General features: G+C 43.2%; 1 protein-coding gene across 1 annotated transcript in view; it reads left to right on the top strand.

The window, feature by feature from the left end:
- The first annotated feature begins 1,453 nt into the window (after positions 1 to 1,453).
- The window catches only part of Cht10 (Chitinase 10), a 22,512-nt gene continuing 7,761 nt past the window's right edge, over positions 1,454 to 16,204 (top strand). Inside the window, exons 1-19 of the mRNA XM_067349976.1 lie at positions 1,454 to 2,363; positions 3,964 to 4,289; positions 4,837 to 5,096; positions 5,186 to 5,233; positions 5,354 to 5,964; positions 6,105 to 6,290; positions 6,995 to 7,139; positions 7,238 to 7,600; positions 7,815 to 8,305; positions 8,383 to 8,611; positions 8,872 to 9,060; positions 9,580 to 9,910; positions 10,302 to 10,516; positions 11,212 to 11,567; positions 12,274 to 13,020; positions 13,317 to 14,858; positions 14,940 to 15,125; positions 15,301 to 15,589; positions 15,823 to 16,187. Of these exons, the coding sequence (XP_067206077.1) occupies positions 3,970 to 4,289; positions 4,837 to 5,096; positions 5,186 to 5,233; positions 5,354 to 5,964; positions 6,105 to 6,290; positions 6,995 to 7,139; positions 7,238 to 7,600; positions 7,815 to 8,305; positions 8,383 to 8,611; positions 8,872 to 9,060; positions 9,580 to 9,910; positions 10,302 to 10,516; positions 11,212 to 11,567; positions 12,274 to 13,020; positions 13,317 to 14,858; positions 14,940 to 15,125; positions 15,301 to 15,589; positions 15,823 to 16,187 (6,873 nt within the window). The 5' untranslated portion in view covers positions 1,454 to 2,363; positions 3,964 to 3,969. The remainder of the gene's footprint in view (positions 2,364 to 3,963; positions 4,290 to 4,836; positions 5,097 to 5,185; positions 5,234 to 5,353; positions 5,965 to 6,104; positions 6,291 to 6,994; positions 7,140 to 7,237; positions 7,601 to 7,814; positions 8,306 to 8,382; positions 8,612 to 8,871; positions 9,061 to 9,579; positions 9,911 to 10,301; positions 10,517 to 11,211; positions 11,568 to 12,273; positions 13,021 to 13,316; positions 14,859 to 14,939; positions 15,126 to 15,300; positions 15,590 to 15,822; positions 16,188 to 16,204) is intronic.

Below are 16,204 nucleotides of genomic sequence, written 5' to 3'. Positions count from 1 at the left end.
GTAACTCTCAGTTTCGTTCTATTGCGCTCGTGGAAGAGAAAATAGTAAATTCTTCGCAGGGCTCGCGAGTGATGTTACTTACGACAGAAGCGGCGGTCGGTTTCACCTTGATGACTTGTTGATTAACAATTCGTCACACAAATATGTCTACTTGTGAATAATGCGCAAAACAGATGGTCACGAATTGGAAATCGGGGGCCGGGGAGGTTCCGCGAGTGATTGATTATCGGCGAAAAATCTAATTTAGTTTATTAAGGTGTGGCACTTGGTGTGCGGCGATTACTTTGCGATAGCGTAATTGTGAATATTGGAATTGGGGGGGGGGGGGGGCGGAGAGAAAGGGAGAACGACGAGCTTATTTGCATCCCGGGACTAAATCGACTCTGCATCGGCTCGCGAGTGGAGCCCATTAACGACCAGCAATTACGGATTCCGATTCATTTTTTTTTCTTTTTTTTTATTCTCGCGTGGGCCCCCGTGACGCACGAAATTTATATCCGCGCGGCATTAACGCGTTCTATCTTGCCAAAGAGGTGGCATTGAACTCGTCGCAAGACTTGGTCGCACAACGTTTCTTTATAATCCGGTTTATTAATCGCAGTTGAATTTAAACGCCGAACGACGAATGAAAGGCAATAGACGCACGGTATACGGTAATGCAATTTACGACTCGGGCGGGGACCGCTATACCCGAATTTGAATACTCGTCTAACTCCCGGGCGAGGTCTTTGTTCTCCCGGCGAGCGTTTCTCATCTATCGATCAGGGTGTTGCCGCTGCTGTATTCTTTCTTCTGAATCCTGAACGCATGCTTATCAGCTCCGTTAAACGGCAATCTTTCGCGTTGTTTTGTCAAGAAAAGAGAAAACAATGTTAATAATCGCGCAGGACCGAGAATGTACGGCGATAACGATATCTGAAGCGAAGCTGTGTCAAAACAGCTGTACTCAAATAGCCAGTCCCTTTCGCTTACGATGCGTTTCTGAACTTTGCGGAGATGAGAAAACAGGCCGGACGGATCGACCACTCGCAAGTTCAAGGCGAATCGTTGCCATTCCTTAAGGAAAGGTGCCTTATTTTTGGGAGATCTTTGAGAGGGCTCGTACGAAACCGCGTCATTAATCCGACGACCGTCGGATTCACCTCGGTGAAATCTATCTCGCCATTCTTTTCTTTGCCATTCTTCTCTTCGTCAGGCTCATGAACTACTTATCGCGCAACCACTATCGTGCTAATTACAGATTATACCGAAAATATCGCGGCACACCGATCGATTCGTAAAGTGCACGAAAATTCACGAATCGCTTTAATAGCTACGTTGTCGACGACAATAACTTACTTGATGCGACTCGTACGATTCATTCGATTCATGCGACTCGTGCAAACCATTAATGCGGATATCGCCCTCGATATCGACTATCAAGGACAAGGACGCAATTCTCAATCCTGCCACGTTACATATCTCTCCCCCCTCTTCCCCTCCCCCTCTCTTTCGCAGCTCTTATTGTCCGCTCATTCATCCGCTACGTCAAATTATCCCGCAATCACGCTCACTTTTAATAATCGCGAATGTGTAGTTTTGGAGTCGCCTGACACCAAGTTCTCCGACATATAATTTCAATCATCTTGCGAAAAAGCATGAAAAGTCAGGTGGAGAATATTTATTGTGTGCTCTATGAATTACAATTTTTCTCTTTAGTTGATTGTAATTATTTTTGCTAATTTGTATTACTTTATTTTTGTATGTAATTTCTGTTTGTTACAGTTTGCCCGTGCAGATCACAGTTTGTGATAACGCTCGATGAAGCGTGTGTTCATCGGTAAGGGATGCGCTGACAAGACGGTTTAATTGGTGGAGCTTTAATTAAGGACTATCGGTCAGCAGCAGGTGGCTAGGGCAAGAGGCGATTTATCAGCCGATCAACGAGCCATCGTCGGAGCAAAAGGAGCGCGATCGAAGGCCAAAGTTTCGACTTGGCCGTCCAAGTCCAGGGCGTGTGTGTGAACCAAGTCGCGTTTCTCTCGTGGTCAAGGTCGCCACAGAGCGGGGGTCCGGGCAGGCAGGATGGCGGGTCGCGAGGGGCTCTCTAGACGGTGGAGTAGGTATATATGGACGTCCTCACGCGTCCGGAATACCAGATTGTCGTTGGCCCTCCCCGCCGTTCTCGGTGGTGTCTTTGAAAGATTCATTGCGGCGGCTGACGTGCACTTTGACGAAACCCAGAGAGTCCGTTCTCGATCTCACAATCAGTGGCGGCTGGATAGCGCGCTGCTAACAAGTGCTTCTACCCGGAGAGTCCAGTCAGTGACAGTTTCACCCCGAATTTCGCACATCAGTGGCCGCAGCGGAAAGGAATCAAGAAGGTCCGTTTCTAATATACAATTACAACTTGCGAACGTGCGTGAATTTTTCGATTCTTCGGAGTTTGAAATCCCTACGATGAAACAATCACGAGTGCTGTGAAATTACAATAGCGACATTGCCGTCCAATATTTTCGATGATGACTGTTTACGTCGGCACACATTTCATGATGCGACACACGTCAAATTACATTAGCCGCAGCAAAAATTGATTGTCTCTACAATAATCCTTAGCATTACGTCAGAACTTGACTTTTATCTCTCAAGTCGCGATTAACATTTTAGCGAGTAAACTACGTTATAATAAAGCATATATAAATAATGCATGAAACTGCAAATCTTCAGGCGAATCGCAGACGTATTACGGTATCATTAAACGATGCAGTCATATTCTCATTAACCTGATACAGATGCTTTATAGAGGAAAATATTGTTGATTTAATATGTTCAACAACGCTTTGTATCGTCCCTTTATCAATAATCTAATTTTCTTTAGTAAAAATTTAAATTATTAGTTATAATTATTTCAATATCTTTGTCATGTCGTTATCATACAATGGATGGAAGAAATATGAACAATTTATATTTTAACGTTTTTTGAGAAATGTCATTTAAAAAATTTATAATATTTGTCTATATTATGTAGCTTTTGATATCATATCATATCGGAACATCGCATTATTGAAATCGAGCAGAAAGAATTCACATTAATAACTGTTGCAACGTGTACAATACGTCGCGACCATACGTTCATATCGTACGGTCTCATCTTCCTACGACGACGTTTGCATGCCTAATGGGTGTGCGTATACGCACAGCGGTGAAAAATGTGATAGGCAATACGAATACGTCAAGTAAGTCTTTGTTCCTCAATGATTCAGGCCAATTTATAAATTCGCTTATAAATAAACTTAGTCGCTTATAAATTCTAAATTCATCCGTGTAAGAAGATTCTCAGATCCTCTCTAAAAACAGCATTTGATGGACGGAAAAGTCCAATAAACGTTGAGAATAAAAATCCGCGGGAAAAACTTCTATTTCCTAAATATTAATATTGAAAAATGTCCTGAACATAATTAAAAATATTAACATAAATAAATTTGTTTTAGACGTCGTAAGTGTTTCAAGTGGAGAAGTAAACTCATTTGTCGAATCTGTTGCGTGCCGCATAAGTAATTGTACGCGTGAGATATCGATGGAAATGGCAATAAATAAGATACGTGCGGATAGGATAGGAAAAGCAACGGCGATACGAGCAAATAAGAGTCCCCGCGCTTTCAAGGTCGACTTTTTCGTGTCACGTTTCCTTGTACTTGCCTCAGAACGAGCGAGACGATCGGGATTTCTTGAGGGCACGGTAAACAAACCGACATGCTCCGGACGTGCATGAAATGCATTCCAATGGATGCTATATAGCCTCCAACGTTCTAGCCGATACTCGCAAACCGGCCTGGTGTCGCTAGAAATCTGCGCGCGTGCATAAAAATAGTCGCATTTCGAGATTTCGCAGAAGAGAACTCTTCTGAGTTCTCTGAGCAGGGCGTTCTCTCGAAGAGGTACTCGTAGGAGAAAAAGAAAATTAATGCAAATTTGTCATTTCAGCCGGCCATGGCGGCTCGGATTATCTTGATGCTGGTGGCTTTATCGTCGGCTCTTCCCTCGAATCGAGTACCGGTCCGTGAGATCCTATCTCCTACATCGCCGAATCACCGGCATCAGCCGCAGCAGCTGCGTGAATTCGTTCTCTCATTCCAGAGAGGTGCTATCGAGAGCCCACCGACCCCGACGACGTTCGGTCGCTTGCTGAATGATTTAAATTACGACGAGTTCGGCTCACGCAGGTATCCTCTGCGCGATGCGGTCGAATCATTGCCGGCCAATGTGCTATACGCTGAATCACGTTACGAGTTTCGAGATGGTTTGGAGAGGTGAGCGTACGAAAACATTTTATCTGCTCAAGTTACGTAGATATTCACGTGCGCTTCATTGCATCGCAGTCGCGATTTGCATATCAGCTCTCGGTTGCATAAGGCAGGGTGTTTAACTTGTGGTATTTATTTTATTTTATGATATTCCTTCTCTCTCTCTCTCTCTCTCTCTCTCTCTCTCTCTCTTTACACATACATGCGCGTGCGCGCACACAGTATCTTCGATTGAATCTCTTCCTTTTATTAGATTATTTTTAAAGAATTGTTGAAAAATAATTCTCCGACCACAAATCTGTTCAAGTTTTGTAAACTTGTAATTTGATGGGAGATTTTACATGCAAGAGTTATAAGCTTGTGAATTAGCTCTTTGGGGATTAAAATTTTTTCAAAAAATTTTCCTTTAGTTGAAGATGTAAAATATTAGTAATACTATTCCTTACCTTAATTTTTTTTTTCTTTTAACGCAATTGCTTGTTAATCTGCATCCTTTTCATCCGCTTGGATATTAATACAGTTAAATTTTGAATATAACAATTAATATGTGTAGGGAGCACGGAAGATTGCCATTGAGAGACGCAGTGGAACATCGCGAGGCGCCTTTTCTCGGTGTTGGTCTGGATCACGAGTCGATCTGGATCGAGCCCGTTGCGCCACCGACCCTGCGAAGGACGCAGCAGGTTTTTGAACCGAAAGTCGTCTGTCGCTTCAACTCTAAAGCCGTTCATAGGACGGAGCCGTTCTCTTTCTTTCTGCCAAACGTGCCAAACTATAAGTGTACTCATTTGATATACGCCACGGCTATCGCCGGTAAACGATGTTTATAAATGCATCCCATTTTTTGCGAAAATTTTTATTTACTTTCTCAGTTATTAATCTTTCGCTTATTTTATTTGCAGAGGGAGGACACGTCGTCCCCAAAGATCCGGAATACGATCGAGTTAAAGGTAGAACGTAATTCTTTCGATATCAGCCATCTAAAAAAAGATATGAAATATTAATATTAAGTTATCAACTTTAATAGAGATGTTGAATGTTACATTCTTTTTCATTATTTTGTCGTGTAGGCGGTTACAACGTTGCTACAGGCCTTCGCTCAAAGGATCCAGCGTTGCGCGTGTTAATATCCATTACACACACAAATCCAATTATCCAACGATCTTCGGACTTTTTGCTGCGAGATTCTATTCTCGATTTCCTCGAGGAATACCACTTCGATGGTATCGAGCTCGATTGGCCGACTGCCGCCAAGGACTGGTCGGCATTCAAGACGAGGCTAAAGCTGATCGGTGCATCGTTGACTAAAAAAGGATATATTCTTGCGGTGGCGTTGGGACCGGATGATCCCGTGGATGCCGAGCTCGCATCAATCGTCGATCTGATAACCCTGAGAAGCTGGCGAGATTTGCCGACTTGTCGAAATTCTGACGATTGCGAAGAAACGGAGCAGTTCGCTCTTCATCCAGGTCCCTTGAGCTTTGTCGCGCGAAATGTGAGCGAGTGGATCGATCGAATCGACGCTGAACAGAAATCGAAGATTATCCTCGGTCTGCCGATCTTTGGCCAAGGTTATACCCTTAAATTCAACAATCTCACCGATGCTGGTGCACCCGTTTTGGGACCCGGCAAGGAGGGTGTTTACACTAAACGGCAAGACGGGAGATTGGCTTATTACGAAGTGAGACATTATTTTATACTAATAAAACTGATAGTGTTTCGATAAATAAAATTGTTTAAATGATAAAAATCTTAATTGTTAATAATTTATTATTAATAAAGATTTTTGTCACCGAGATGAGGAAAGAATATTTTGTTCAGGTGTGTGAAAAGCTGGAGGGAGGTCTGTGGATCTTTGGCAGAGATGAGGAAGGACCGTACGTAAAGCGTGGCGATCAGTGGATTGGGTACGATGACCCTATAGCGATTAAAATTAAGACGGCGTTTGTCCGGGCGATGGGACTCGGCGGACTTTCTCTGTGGTCGCTGGATCTAGATGACTTTCAGGTAATTAACAGCTTTTTTCTTTTTTTTATTTAATCCTTAGAAAATATTATTCTGTTAAGATTTTATTAACTCTTGGCGCCACAATGTGATAAAACAAGTAGTTGTAAACTGAATAGACTTGGAAGAAAATTCTTTCATTAAATTATACATCACTTGATGTGCAAAGCTTTATTTCTTTGCATTTTATTATTAATTATATTTTTTGTTTTATATTATATATTATCTTTATGTTGTATATTATTGTGATATTGTGTATATTATTATTCGAAAGAGCTAATTAGATATATATCACACTATGTGTTTCTCTATTTTTGTCTTTTTTGACTCTTTTCTTTACCGTTTTAGATATTATCATATTATTGAGTGAGTCATAATGGCGCGATTATTACTTCGCAGTTCAACGATTTATCTTTTCCTTCCGCGAGATACAACATAGTTTCCTAATGTGATATAAAGATAAATAACAATTTCGCGAATTGTGGCTTAGATTAGCATATGATAATATATGTATATATGTATATATTATATATTATATTGTATATTCTATAACATTAGCACGCGTGTCAAGTAAATTTATCGCGTTGGCCTTTATCGCGATTAGAATAGCTTTCGTCGTAACGAATAACAATTTGACGCTACTCGCTGCTCGTTGTTTCGATTCACCGTGTTTAATATGCATGAATGTTGTCATTGAAATTCCACAGGGTATCTGCGGGAATCCATGGCCGATGCTGGACACGGCTGCACGAGCGCTGGGACATTACGAGGACGCTCCGACGAACAAATGTCCGAAGGACGGCCTCTTCAGGGATCCGGAAAATTGTTCTGGATTCTACTCTTGCGTCAACGGTAATGTTTTTGATAAACGCGTGTTAACACGATGTTAATAAAACCGCAAAAAGGACAAATTATCATCATTTAAAAGTTTATACACATTATTTTTTCAGGACTGTCGCATCACGGTCATTGCGGACACAACCGATTTTTCGATCCGATCAAGAAACGTTGCTTGACGACTACTTCCGATGGTCCTCCGGAGATTTGCAAGCTCAATGCTTTCGATGTTATCGTCGACCCAGGCACGTCATCGGCAATCTCACCGGAACTGGAAAAGATGCTGCTGCAGCAGAAGGGTCCACGAGTGGTGTGTTACGTCACGTCCTGGGCGCTGTACCGTAAAGGAGACGGTCAGTTTGTACCGGAACAGTTGGCTTCACAACTCTGCACCGACATCGTCTACGCGTTTGCTGGATTGAGTCCTGAGAACCTGCTGGTTCAGCCGTTCGATCCTTGGGCCGACATCGAAAACAGTAAGCACGATAGCTTAGATGTCAAACGCATTTGAAGGATTCGAAGCACTGATTGAATCGAATTTGTAATTTACGAAATTTATTCTGCATTTTTGTAATGAATTTTACAAAACGTCAAGTCGCTTTGCTTTTGTTTTATTTTTTATTTTAATTACTAAATTTTTTTATTATGTCTCTGAAGACACACAATTAAACTTAACATAATTTGTTTTAGATCTGTACCAACGAGTGACCTCGATCAGAGGCTCGAGGATACTGTTGGCTCTTGGCGGATGGACGGATAGTTCCGGCGATAAATACTCCCGATTGATCAGCAGCGGCGCCGCTCGCCGCAAATTCGTTGCAAACACCGTGAGCTTCCTGAGGCAACATAACTTTGACGGTCTGTCGCTCGAATGGAGTTATCCCAAGTGCTGGCAGAGCGACTGCAAAAAGGGTCCGGAGGCGGACAAACCAAACTTTACCAAGCTGGTGCGAGAATTGCGAAAGGAATTTGAGAAGCAGGAGCCGCCTCTTCTTTTAGCCGTTGCTTTGTCGGGGTACAAGGAGGTCATCGACAAGGCATACGAGGTGCGCGAGATCTCGCAAGCCGTCGACTTTCTTTCGGTTATGAGCTACGATTATCACGGAGCGTGGGAATCCAAAGCGGGACACATAGCGCCCTTGTTCGCTTCGCCGGGTGACAGCAAGCCTTATTACAATGTTGTAAGTTTGAGTTTGAGTAACACGAAAGTCGCGTAAATCAGATATAACGCGGAATATAACACATTTATTTCACACAGAATTTTACTATGAATTACCTCGTCGGGCTGGGCGCTGAAAAGTCCAAACTTCTGCTCGGCATTCCGCTATACGGTCAATCTTATAGACTTTCCGCGGCGAGCCACGCTGACTTGGGTGATTCCACGACCGGCCCCGGCAAGCCGGGCGAATTCACCAAACAACCCGGCATGCTAGCTTATTATGAGATTTGCGACAGGATTAAACGGCACGGTTGGAAAATAGGACTCGGTAGGTATTCAACTCGACAGGATTTTTCTTTCAAATATTGCATTGCTTTGAAATAATCTGTCAAAGGGAAAAATTAACAAATTGATCATTTTTACATAAATTATATAAAAACATATAATATGGTTGAAGAGAATACAAAGATATACTATATATAATTTAAATTAAATAAATAGGCTAGTTTTGCATTTATTCATTGAAAGTATAATGTATAATTCGAAATAATCCAACAGAGTGTACTAATTAAATCTATAAAACTTTAGGACCAAGCGCTCACTTTGAAGATCAGTGGGTGGGTTACGAAGATCGAGAAAGTGTCTATGCCAAGGGCAAATACATCATGCAAAATGGTTACGGCGGTGCTATGATGTGGACCGTTGATTTGGACGATTTTCAGAATCGCTGCTGTTTAGAGTCGTATCCTCTATTGAAAACTATAAATCGTGCACTAGGTTTGTATTAACACAGTCACTTAATTATTTTGATGAATAATGCTATATATCTTCTCAATTATTCTAAACTAGAGAGTCTATTATGAAAATGATTCTGTAACAAAAGAAAAAAAAATATTAAAAGGGAAGAGAGGGCAGCAAGAATCAACGCACGGATGTAGGCGCGTAAAAAAATTTAATTTACTATCAAGAAAATATAAAGAAGATTAAAAAGATATATTTCAATCCGATTTCCTGATTCTTTTCAGTCTGACAGTATTTTAAACGATAAGGTAAACATGCGTAAGCAACATCTACACATCTTTTTATCTTCTTATCGCTTCTCTTTTCTTTTTTAATATTTTTTATTGTAAACTATTACTTTCTTATTTTACATATTTCTTTTATTTATATTTATATATTCTTTGGTACTATTACATCATCTCACATATTTATTATTACATTTATATATTATGATTTTAATATTACGTTTGATTATTTATGGCAATTCTGATGTAATTATTTTGTTGTTCGAGACAGAACGCTTATCGACGCCCATCTCAGAAGACTGTCAACGTCCACCGCAGCCGGTGACGCCCCAAGCGCCGACACTAACTACTCATAGCGATGCTGTGGATGGTAATCCGCGACCCACCGCACCGATGACGTCGTCCAGCACTCAGGCTACCACGTGGCCCACATGGACGGAAGGATCGAGCATCACGACCCAACAGACAACTAGAACAACGTGGCCTTCATGGACCTGGTCCACTCAGAAACCCAGCAAGATTCCGCAAGAAACAACGAAGCCTAGCTCGTCGACTCAGCAAGCGAGTACACCTAGCAGCACCACATCGTGGTGGACTACAAGGTAAAGAGATGTTGAAGAAAAATCACAATTATTCATCCTTGTTTAATCTCTTTTGGAAAATTATTTTTAACTTTTGTGAGTCATTAGAGGTCTGAAAAAAAATTAAAACGTTGAATGTTTTTCACTTCGATCGTGTAACAAATGATTCTTGAAGAATAAAAAACAAAACAACAAAAGCAAAAGGCTGTGTGTTAATAAATTTTTTACTCTGTTTCAATTTTGCAGTCCGTCTTTTGCGCCCGGACATTCGTGCTTTTGATTTACAACCTTTTTTTTTTGTTTTCAAACTTTGATATTTGTAATTACCGTAATAATTATAATCGAACTTACGCTGTCATTAGATCTCATTGCTTTTTATTACTTTCATTATTGACAAAATTACCCCTAACAGAGAACCTACTACCACGACGACACAGAAACCGGTTAGCACCACGGGAACAAGCTGCACCAGCGGCGAGTACTATAGCGATCCCGCAAACTGCGGCAATTACTACAAATGCGACCGTGGCGAGCTGAGGCGCGAACAATGCGCGCCGGGATTGCACTGGGATGCGAAACGACGCCTCTGCGACTGGCCGTCGGTGGTGAAATGTCAAGCGGAGACCGGTGAGGCTACTTATTCTCATCTCGGCCGGATACACCGCCTCTCTCTTTTTTTCCTTTTTGTTGCGAGAGAAGCGCTCCATAATTAGGAGGCTTGAAATGACCGCGAGTAATAGAATGTTATATCGATTGATTTGACACAGGATCGCACATGACGAGACGCGAGTCGTCAAGAAGTATGAGTCACATTTTGCGGAGGTCGATGACATTAACTCGACAACATTTGTGGAGGAATTACGGAGAGTGACTTTTTAATAATATTTAAGCACGAGACGCCGTTTTCTTTGCCGGCTCTTCTCGCCACGAGCCGGCACGTGGGTATATGTAGATGTAAACCTGTTTGCGCATGCAAATCTCTTGGCGTATAAATATCTTCTAGTAGCTGTCGCCTACGGCCAAGAATTGTTCGCGCATCCTCCCTCTTTGCTGCTTACTGGCGGAGAGAAGACACCGGTGCTGGCGAGGGTATAAGCTGTGTCGACTGCGCGCAACTTGTTTGTTTGTGCATCATTCCGTCAAGTCGCTTTTGCGAAAACCATGATCTTCCTATTTCGGCGTTTCGTTATAATATTGATTCTTTCTTCTTTCAAAGAATGCGCTGTACGCAAAGTGTACAAGATTTCTCATCGAGGTGACGATTCAGTCAATTAATGTGCGGTTTATTAAATTGTGTGTAATGTACATTTTCTTTTCTTTAGGTTCGACCTCGACGACAAGCAGTCCTCCATGGAGTTCAACGAGGGGCCCGTCTACAACTATTAAGATCACGCTGACGACAACGACAACGTCGACGACTACAGGGAAACCCGTCATTGTCATGGAACCTACACAGAAACCGCAAAAACCGTGCGAACACGGGCAATATTATCCCTATCCGGATTCGTGTACGAGTTTTCTGGTCTGCGTAAACGGCAACCTCGTCTCGCAGCAGTGTGGCCCGGGCTTGAACTGGAACACTGAAAAAAACATGTGCGACTGGGCCTTTAAGAACCCCTGTGATGACGATGTACCCAACAAAAACGCACTGCTCGTGGAGAAAGACACCGTTCCAACCGTGAGTAATTATTAATAATTAAGAATCATATTGATATGGATTGATGGATTAATAAATACATACGCGTTAATGCTAAACATTGGTAATTGTTCAGATGTTCAGTGATACAGAAGGCAGTAAGAATCAGAAGCGCGGTTGTCAGAGAGCGCAAAAACGACTAATTATTATAAAATAATGTACAAATATTACAAAAAAAAAATACATTTTAGCCACAACTTTGGACTCTCTTCAGTTTGATAGGATATAAAGAAAGAAGAAAAAAATTTATATTTACATGGTGAATATGAAAAATTTCTAAAAGTGATTAAAAAATAAAGAAAATTTATACAAAATTGTGCCTGCGCGTGCGATTGATGATCTATTCTTTGTTACATTAATTTTCTTTTATTTTTTAATCATTTTCATATATTTTTATATGAAAATAAAACATATTTTCTTGTAATTTTTGTATATTAATTTAAAATAGCCGGTAGTTTTTGCGTTTTGACAACTGCTCTTCTTTATTGCCTTGTACATCAACCTTGTTTATCTTTGAAGAACTACACGCTGTATTATTCGTTCGATATTAGCATAAACGTCTTTGCATTTGCGTCTTTTTCCCGGCGTATCCGGCTCATTCGTCATTTCAACTCACGCATTCTTATTTATTGCACAACAGTCTGATAATTGACATTGATATCTAACATTATTATCGCGATTATTTCAGACGTGCGTCTCTGGCAGCTACAGCGGCGTACCAGGTGACTGCAATAGTTACCAGGCGTGTCTGTGGGGTCGTCAAGAGGTGTTTAGCTGTGCGCCGGGCTTGCACTTCAACAAGGAAACTCGTATCTGCGACTGGCCGTCTCGGGCAAAATGCACGGACGACGATGACGATAAGGAAATCACCACGCAGGTGTCTGAAACAACAACGAAAATTCCTGTACGACCACCGATTTCGCATAAACCGGTCACGCAACCGACCGTTACGGAACAGACACCTGTTACATCGACCACGAGTCAATCCACGTCGACCTTGCCTTCGGCGATTGTAGATCCTGACAAAGTGTCTCCGCTGTCCGGTTACTACAAGGTCGTATGCTACTTCACGAATTGGGCTTGGTATCGTCGCGGAATCGGTCGCTATCTACCGGAACACATCGATCATACTCTGTGCACGCATATCGTGTACGGTTTTGCGGTGCTGGACTACTCCGAGCTGGTGATCCGGGCGCACGACTCTTGGGCGGATTACGACAATCATTTCTACGAACGAGTTGTGGCGTACAAGAAACGAGGTCTTAAAGTCCTCTTGGCACTGGGCGGCTGGAACGACTCGGCCGGCGACAAATACAGCCGGCTGGTGCACAGTGTAGCCTCCAGAAAGAAGTTTATCGATCACGCTATTCGGTTCATTGAGAAATATGATTTTGATGGACTGGACTTGGATTGGGAGTATCCTGTCTGTTGGCAGGTGAGAACTTTTTTTTTTCAATACATTTTTCGAGAATAATACATTATTTTTAAAAATAATATATACAGCACTTTTTGTTCATCTTCATTTTTGTTTCTTCTAATAATATCTTTTCGAATAGTGCTTAAAATTTGTAAACGCAATCTTTAATCGCTTTGCATGTTTTTGAACAGTGCAGAGAAAAGTTACACTGTGTATTTTTATCGTTAGCTTCGTATATACTTTTCGCGTATAATTTATACAAGTTTATAATTGCCTTCTCTTTATTAATTCCTTCAATCATTGGAAATTCACAGGTGGACTGCAACAAGGGCGCGGAATCGGACAAAGAGAGCTTCGCGGCTCTGTTGCAGGAGTTGAGTGCTGAATTCAAGCCGAGAGGATTGCTCCTTTCGGCGGCGGTTTCACCAAGCAAGAAGGTGATCGACAAAGGCTACGACGTGCCGGCGCTGGCCAAGTATTTGGACTGGATCGCTGTCATGGCCTATGACTATCACGGCCAATGGGACAAGAGGACCGGTCACGTGGCGCCATTATATTATCATCCGGACGACGAGTTCCACTACTTTAACGCCAACTATTCGATCAATTATTGGATTTCCAAGGGCGCGCCACCCAGAAGCATCGTCATGGGCATGCCGTTGTACGGGCAATCTTTTTCGATTAACGATCCGAGGGCGGGAACCGGTCTGAACGCTCCAGCCAGCGCCGGTAACGCCGGAGAATTTACCAGAGCCGCCGGTTTCCTGTCTTACTATGAGATCTGCAATCGAGTGCGCAATAGAGGCTGGACGGTGGTGCAGGATCCGGAGAGTAGAATGGGTCCGTACGCTTACAAGGGCAGCCAGTGGGTGGGCTTCGACGATCCGGCGATGATCGAGCGGAAGGCGCAGTTTGTGCGCGATATGGGTCTGGGCGGTGGCATGGTGTGGGCCCTGGATCTTGATGATTTCCGCGGACGATGCGGCGACGGGCCTCATCCACTGATGCACAGGATCCAGCGGGTGCTGGCGCAGCCGCCGAACGAGCGCGACAAGCCCGTGAGACCTTCACAATGGAATCCGCCGATGACGCCAACGACGCCAACGACGATCACTTCGATTGTCGAGTCCGCGCAAACGGTACGACCGACCGCATCGGTAGACCGCGTTCCGCACGAGAATCCCAACGAATTCAAGGTCGTATGTTACTTTACAAACTGGGCGTGGTACCGCCAGGAGGGCGGCAGATTTGTGCCAGAGGACATTGATCCCGATCTCTGTACCCATGTGCTCTATGGATTCGCCGTGCTCGACGGCAGCACATTGACGATCAAGTCGCACGACCCGTGGGCCGACATAGACAACAAGTTCTACGAGAAGGTGGTGGCGTTCAAGTCGAAGGGTTTGAAGGTGCTGATGGCGCTCGGCGGCTGGAACGATTCGGCTGGCGACAAGTACAGTCGACTGGCGAACTCGCCCTCGGCCAGGCAGAAATTTGTCGCGCAAGTGTTGCACTTCATCGAGAAGTACGGCTTCGAGGGCCTCGATCTCGACTGGGAATATCCAGTGTGCTGGCAAGTGGACTGCAACAAGGGTCCGGAGTCCGACAAGGAGGGCTTTAGTCAACTGGTGAGGGAATTGAGCGACGAGTTCAAACCGAGAGGGCTGCTTCTTTCCGCAGCAGTCTCGCCGAGTAAGAGGGTGATCGACGCGGGATACGACGTCCCGGTGCTCTCCAAGTATCTGGACTGGATATCTGTGATGACCTATGATTTCCATGGACAGTGGGACAAGAAAACCGGCCACGTTGCACCGTTGTACCATCTTCCGAACGACTGGGAACCGACGTTCAACGCCGTAAGTTGGGCTTCGGAAATTATTCACCGACGATCATTTCCCAAATTCTTGTCCCAATCGCTTGGTTCTTCGCGCTTCCAGAACTTTTCGATTCACTACTGGATAGAGAAAGGCGCAAGTCCGAAAAAGCTGGTGATGGGCGCCCCGTTGTACGGACAATCGTTTTCACTGGCGGAGAGGAATTTGCACGGATTAAACGCGCCAACTTATGGCGGAGGCGAAGCTGGAGAAGCGACCAGAGCAAGAGGTTTTCTAGCGTATTACGAGGTCGGCTTGCTTCTTTATCGAAATATCAGAAGATGAAATAAAATTAAAATATTACATAAGTCTCAAATAATTACATAAATGAGATAATATGAATTCTTTTAGCATCTTTGAATTATTAGTTTTGAAAGCAAATCTATTTTTGAACATTTATTTTTTTGTTCCAACTATAATACAGATATGTGAAAGAACGTTGAAAAAAGGATGGACGGTCATTCAAGACAGAGAGAGAAGAATCGGTCCGTATGCGTACAAGGGTGACCAGTGGGTAAGCTTCGACGACGCTCAACAAATCAAACTGAAGGCAGAATTGATCAAGAAACTCGGCCTTGGCGGTGGCATGATTTGGGCTTTAGACCTGGATGATTTCAAGAACAGATGCGGCTGCGAGCCTAGTCCGCTGTTGAGGACGATGAATCGAGTTTTGCGAAACTATCCGAAGGGCCCGCTGTGCCCCGTCACGGGAGGTAAATTTGTTAACATTGTTTGAAAAAGAAAATCTCAAACTGATTCACTTACAATTACTATGAAATTTTGATTGCATTATTATATTTAAAAACATATATCAGATAGAATCAAACATTGCCAACATTTTACTTTTGCTGAAATATAAATATTAATTTTTCTACGTCTTTCTACGTCTAACATTTATTTTTTATACAACATTTAAACGTTATTCTTTTCACATTTATGGAAACAGAACCGACCGTAATCGACGTCGCCGAAGCCGACATTGAGTCTACAAGTGTCACCGAACACCCGACGTACGAACCTACCACTTGGTGGAAACCAACATATACCATACCACCGTCAACAACAACAACGACGACAACACCCGCGTCGAACTCGGACGATACCGACGACACTATCGAGATCGAAGCCAGTCCGCTACCTGCGGCGGACTGCGATGGACACTTGTTTATACCGCACAAAAACGACTGCACCAAGTATTATCTATGCAACTTTGGCAAGATCTCGGAACAGTCCTGCCCGCCTGGACTCTACTGGAACGAAAACCGTTGCGACTGGCCAGAGAATACCAAGTGCAAGACTGCTCAACGACAAGTACGTGAGCCATGACG

Source organism: Linepithema humile, chromosome 2 (assembly GCF_040581485.1).
Source record: "Linepithema humile isolate Giens D197 chromosome 2, Lhum_UNIL_v1.0, whole genome shotgun sequence".
Classification (NCBI taxonomy): Eukaryota; Metazoa; Arthropoda; class Insecta; order Hymenoptera; family Formicidae; genus Linepithema; species Linepithema humile.
The sequence above is the reverse complement of the archived record's forward strand: the minus strand, read 5'-3'. Positions and strand labels throughout refer to the sequence as shown.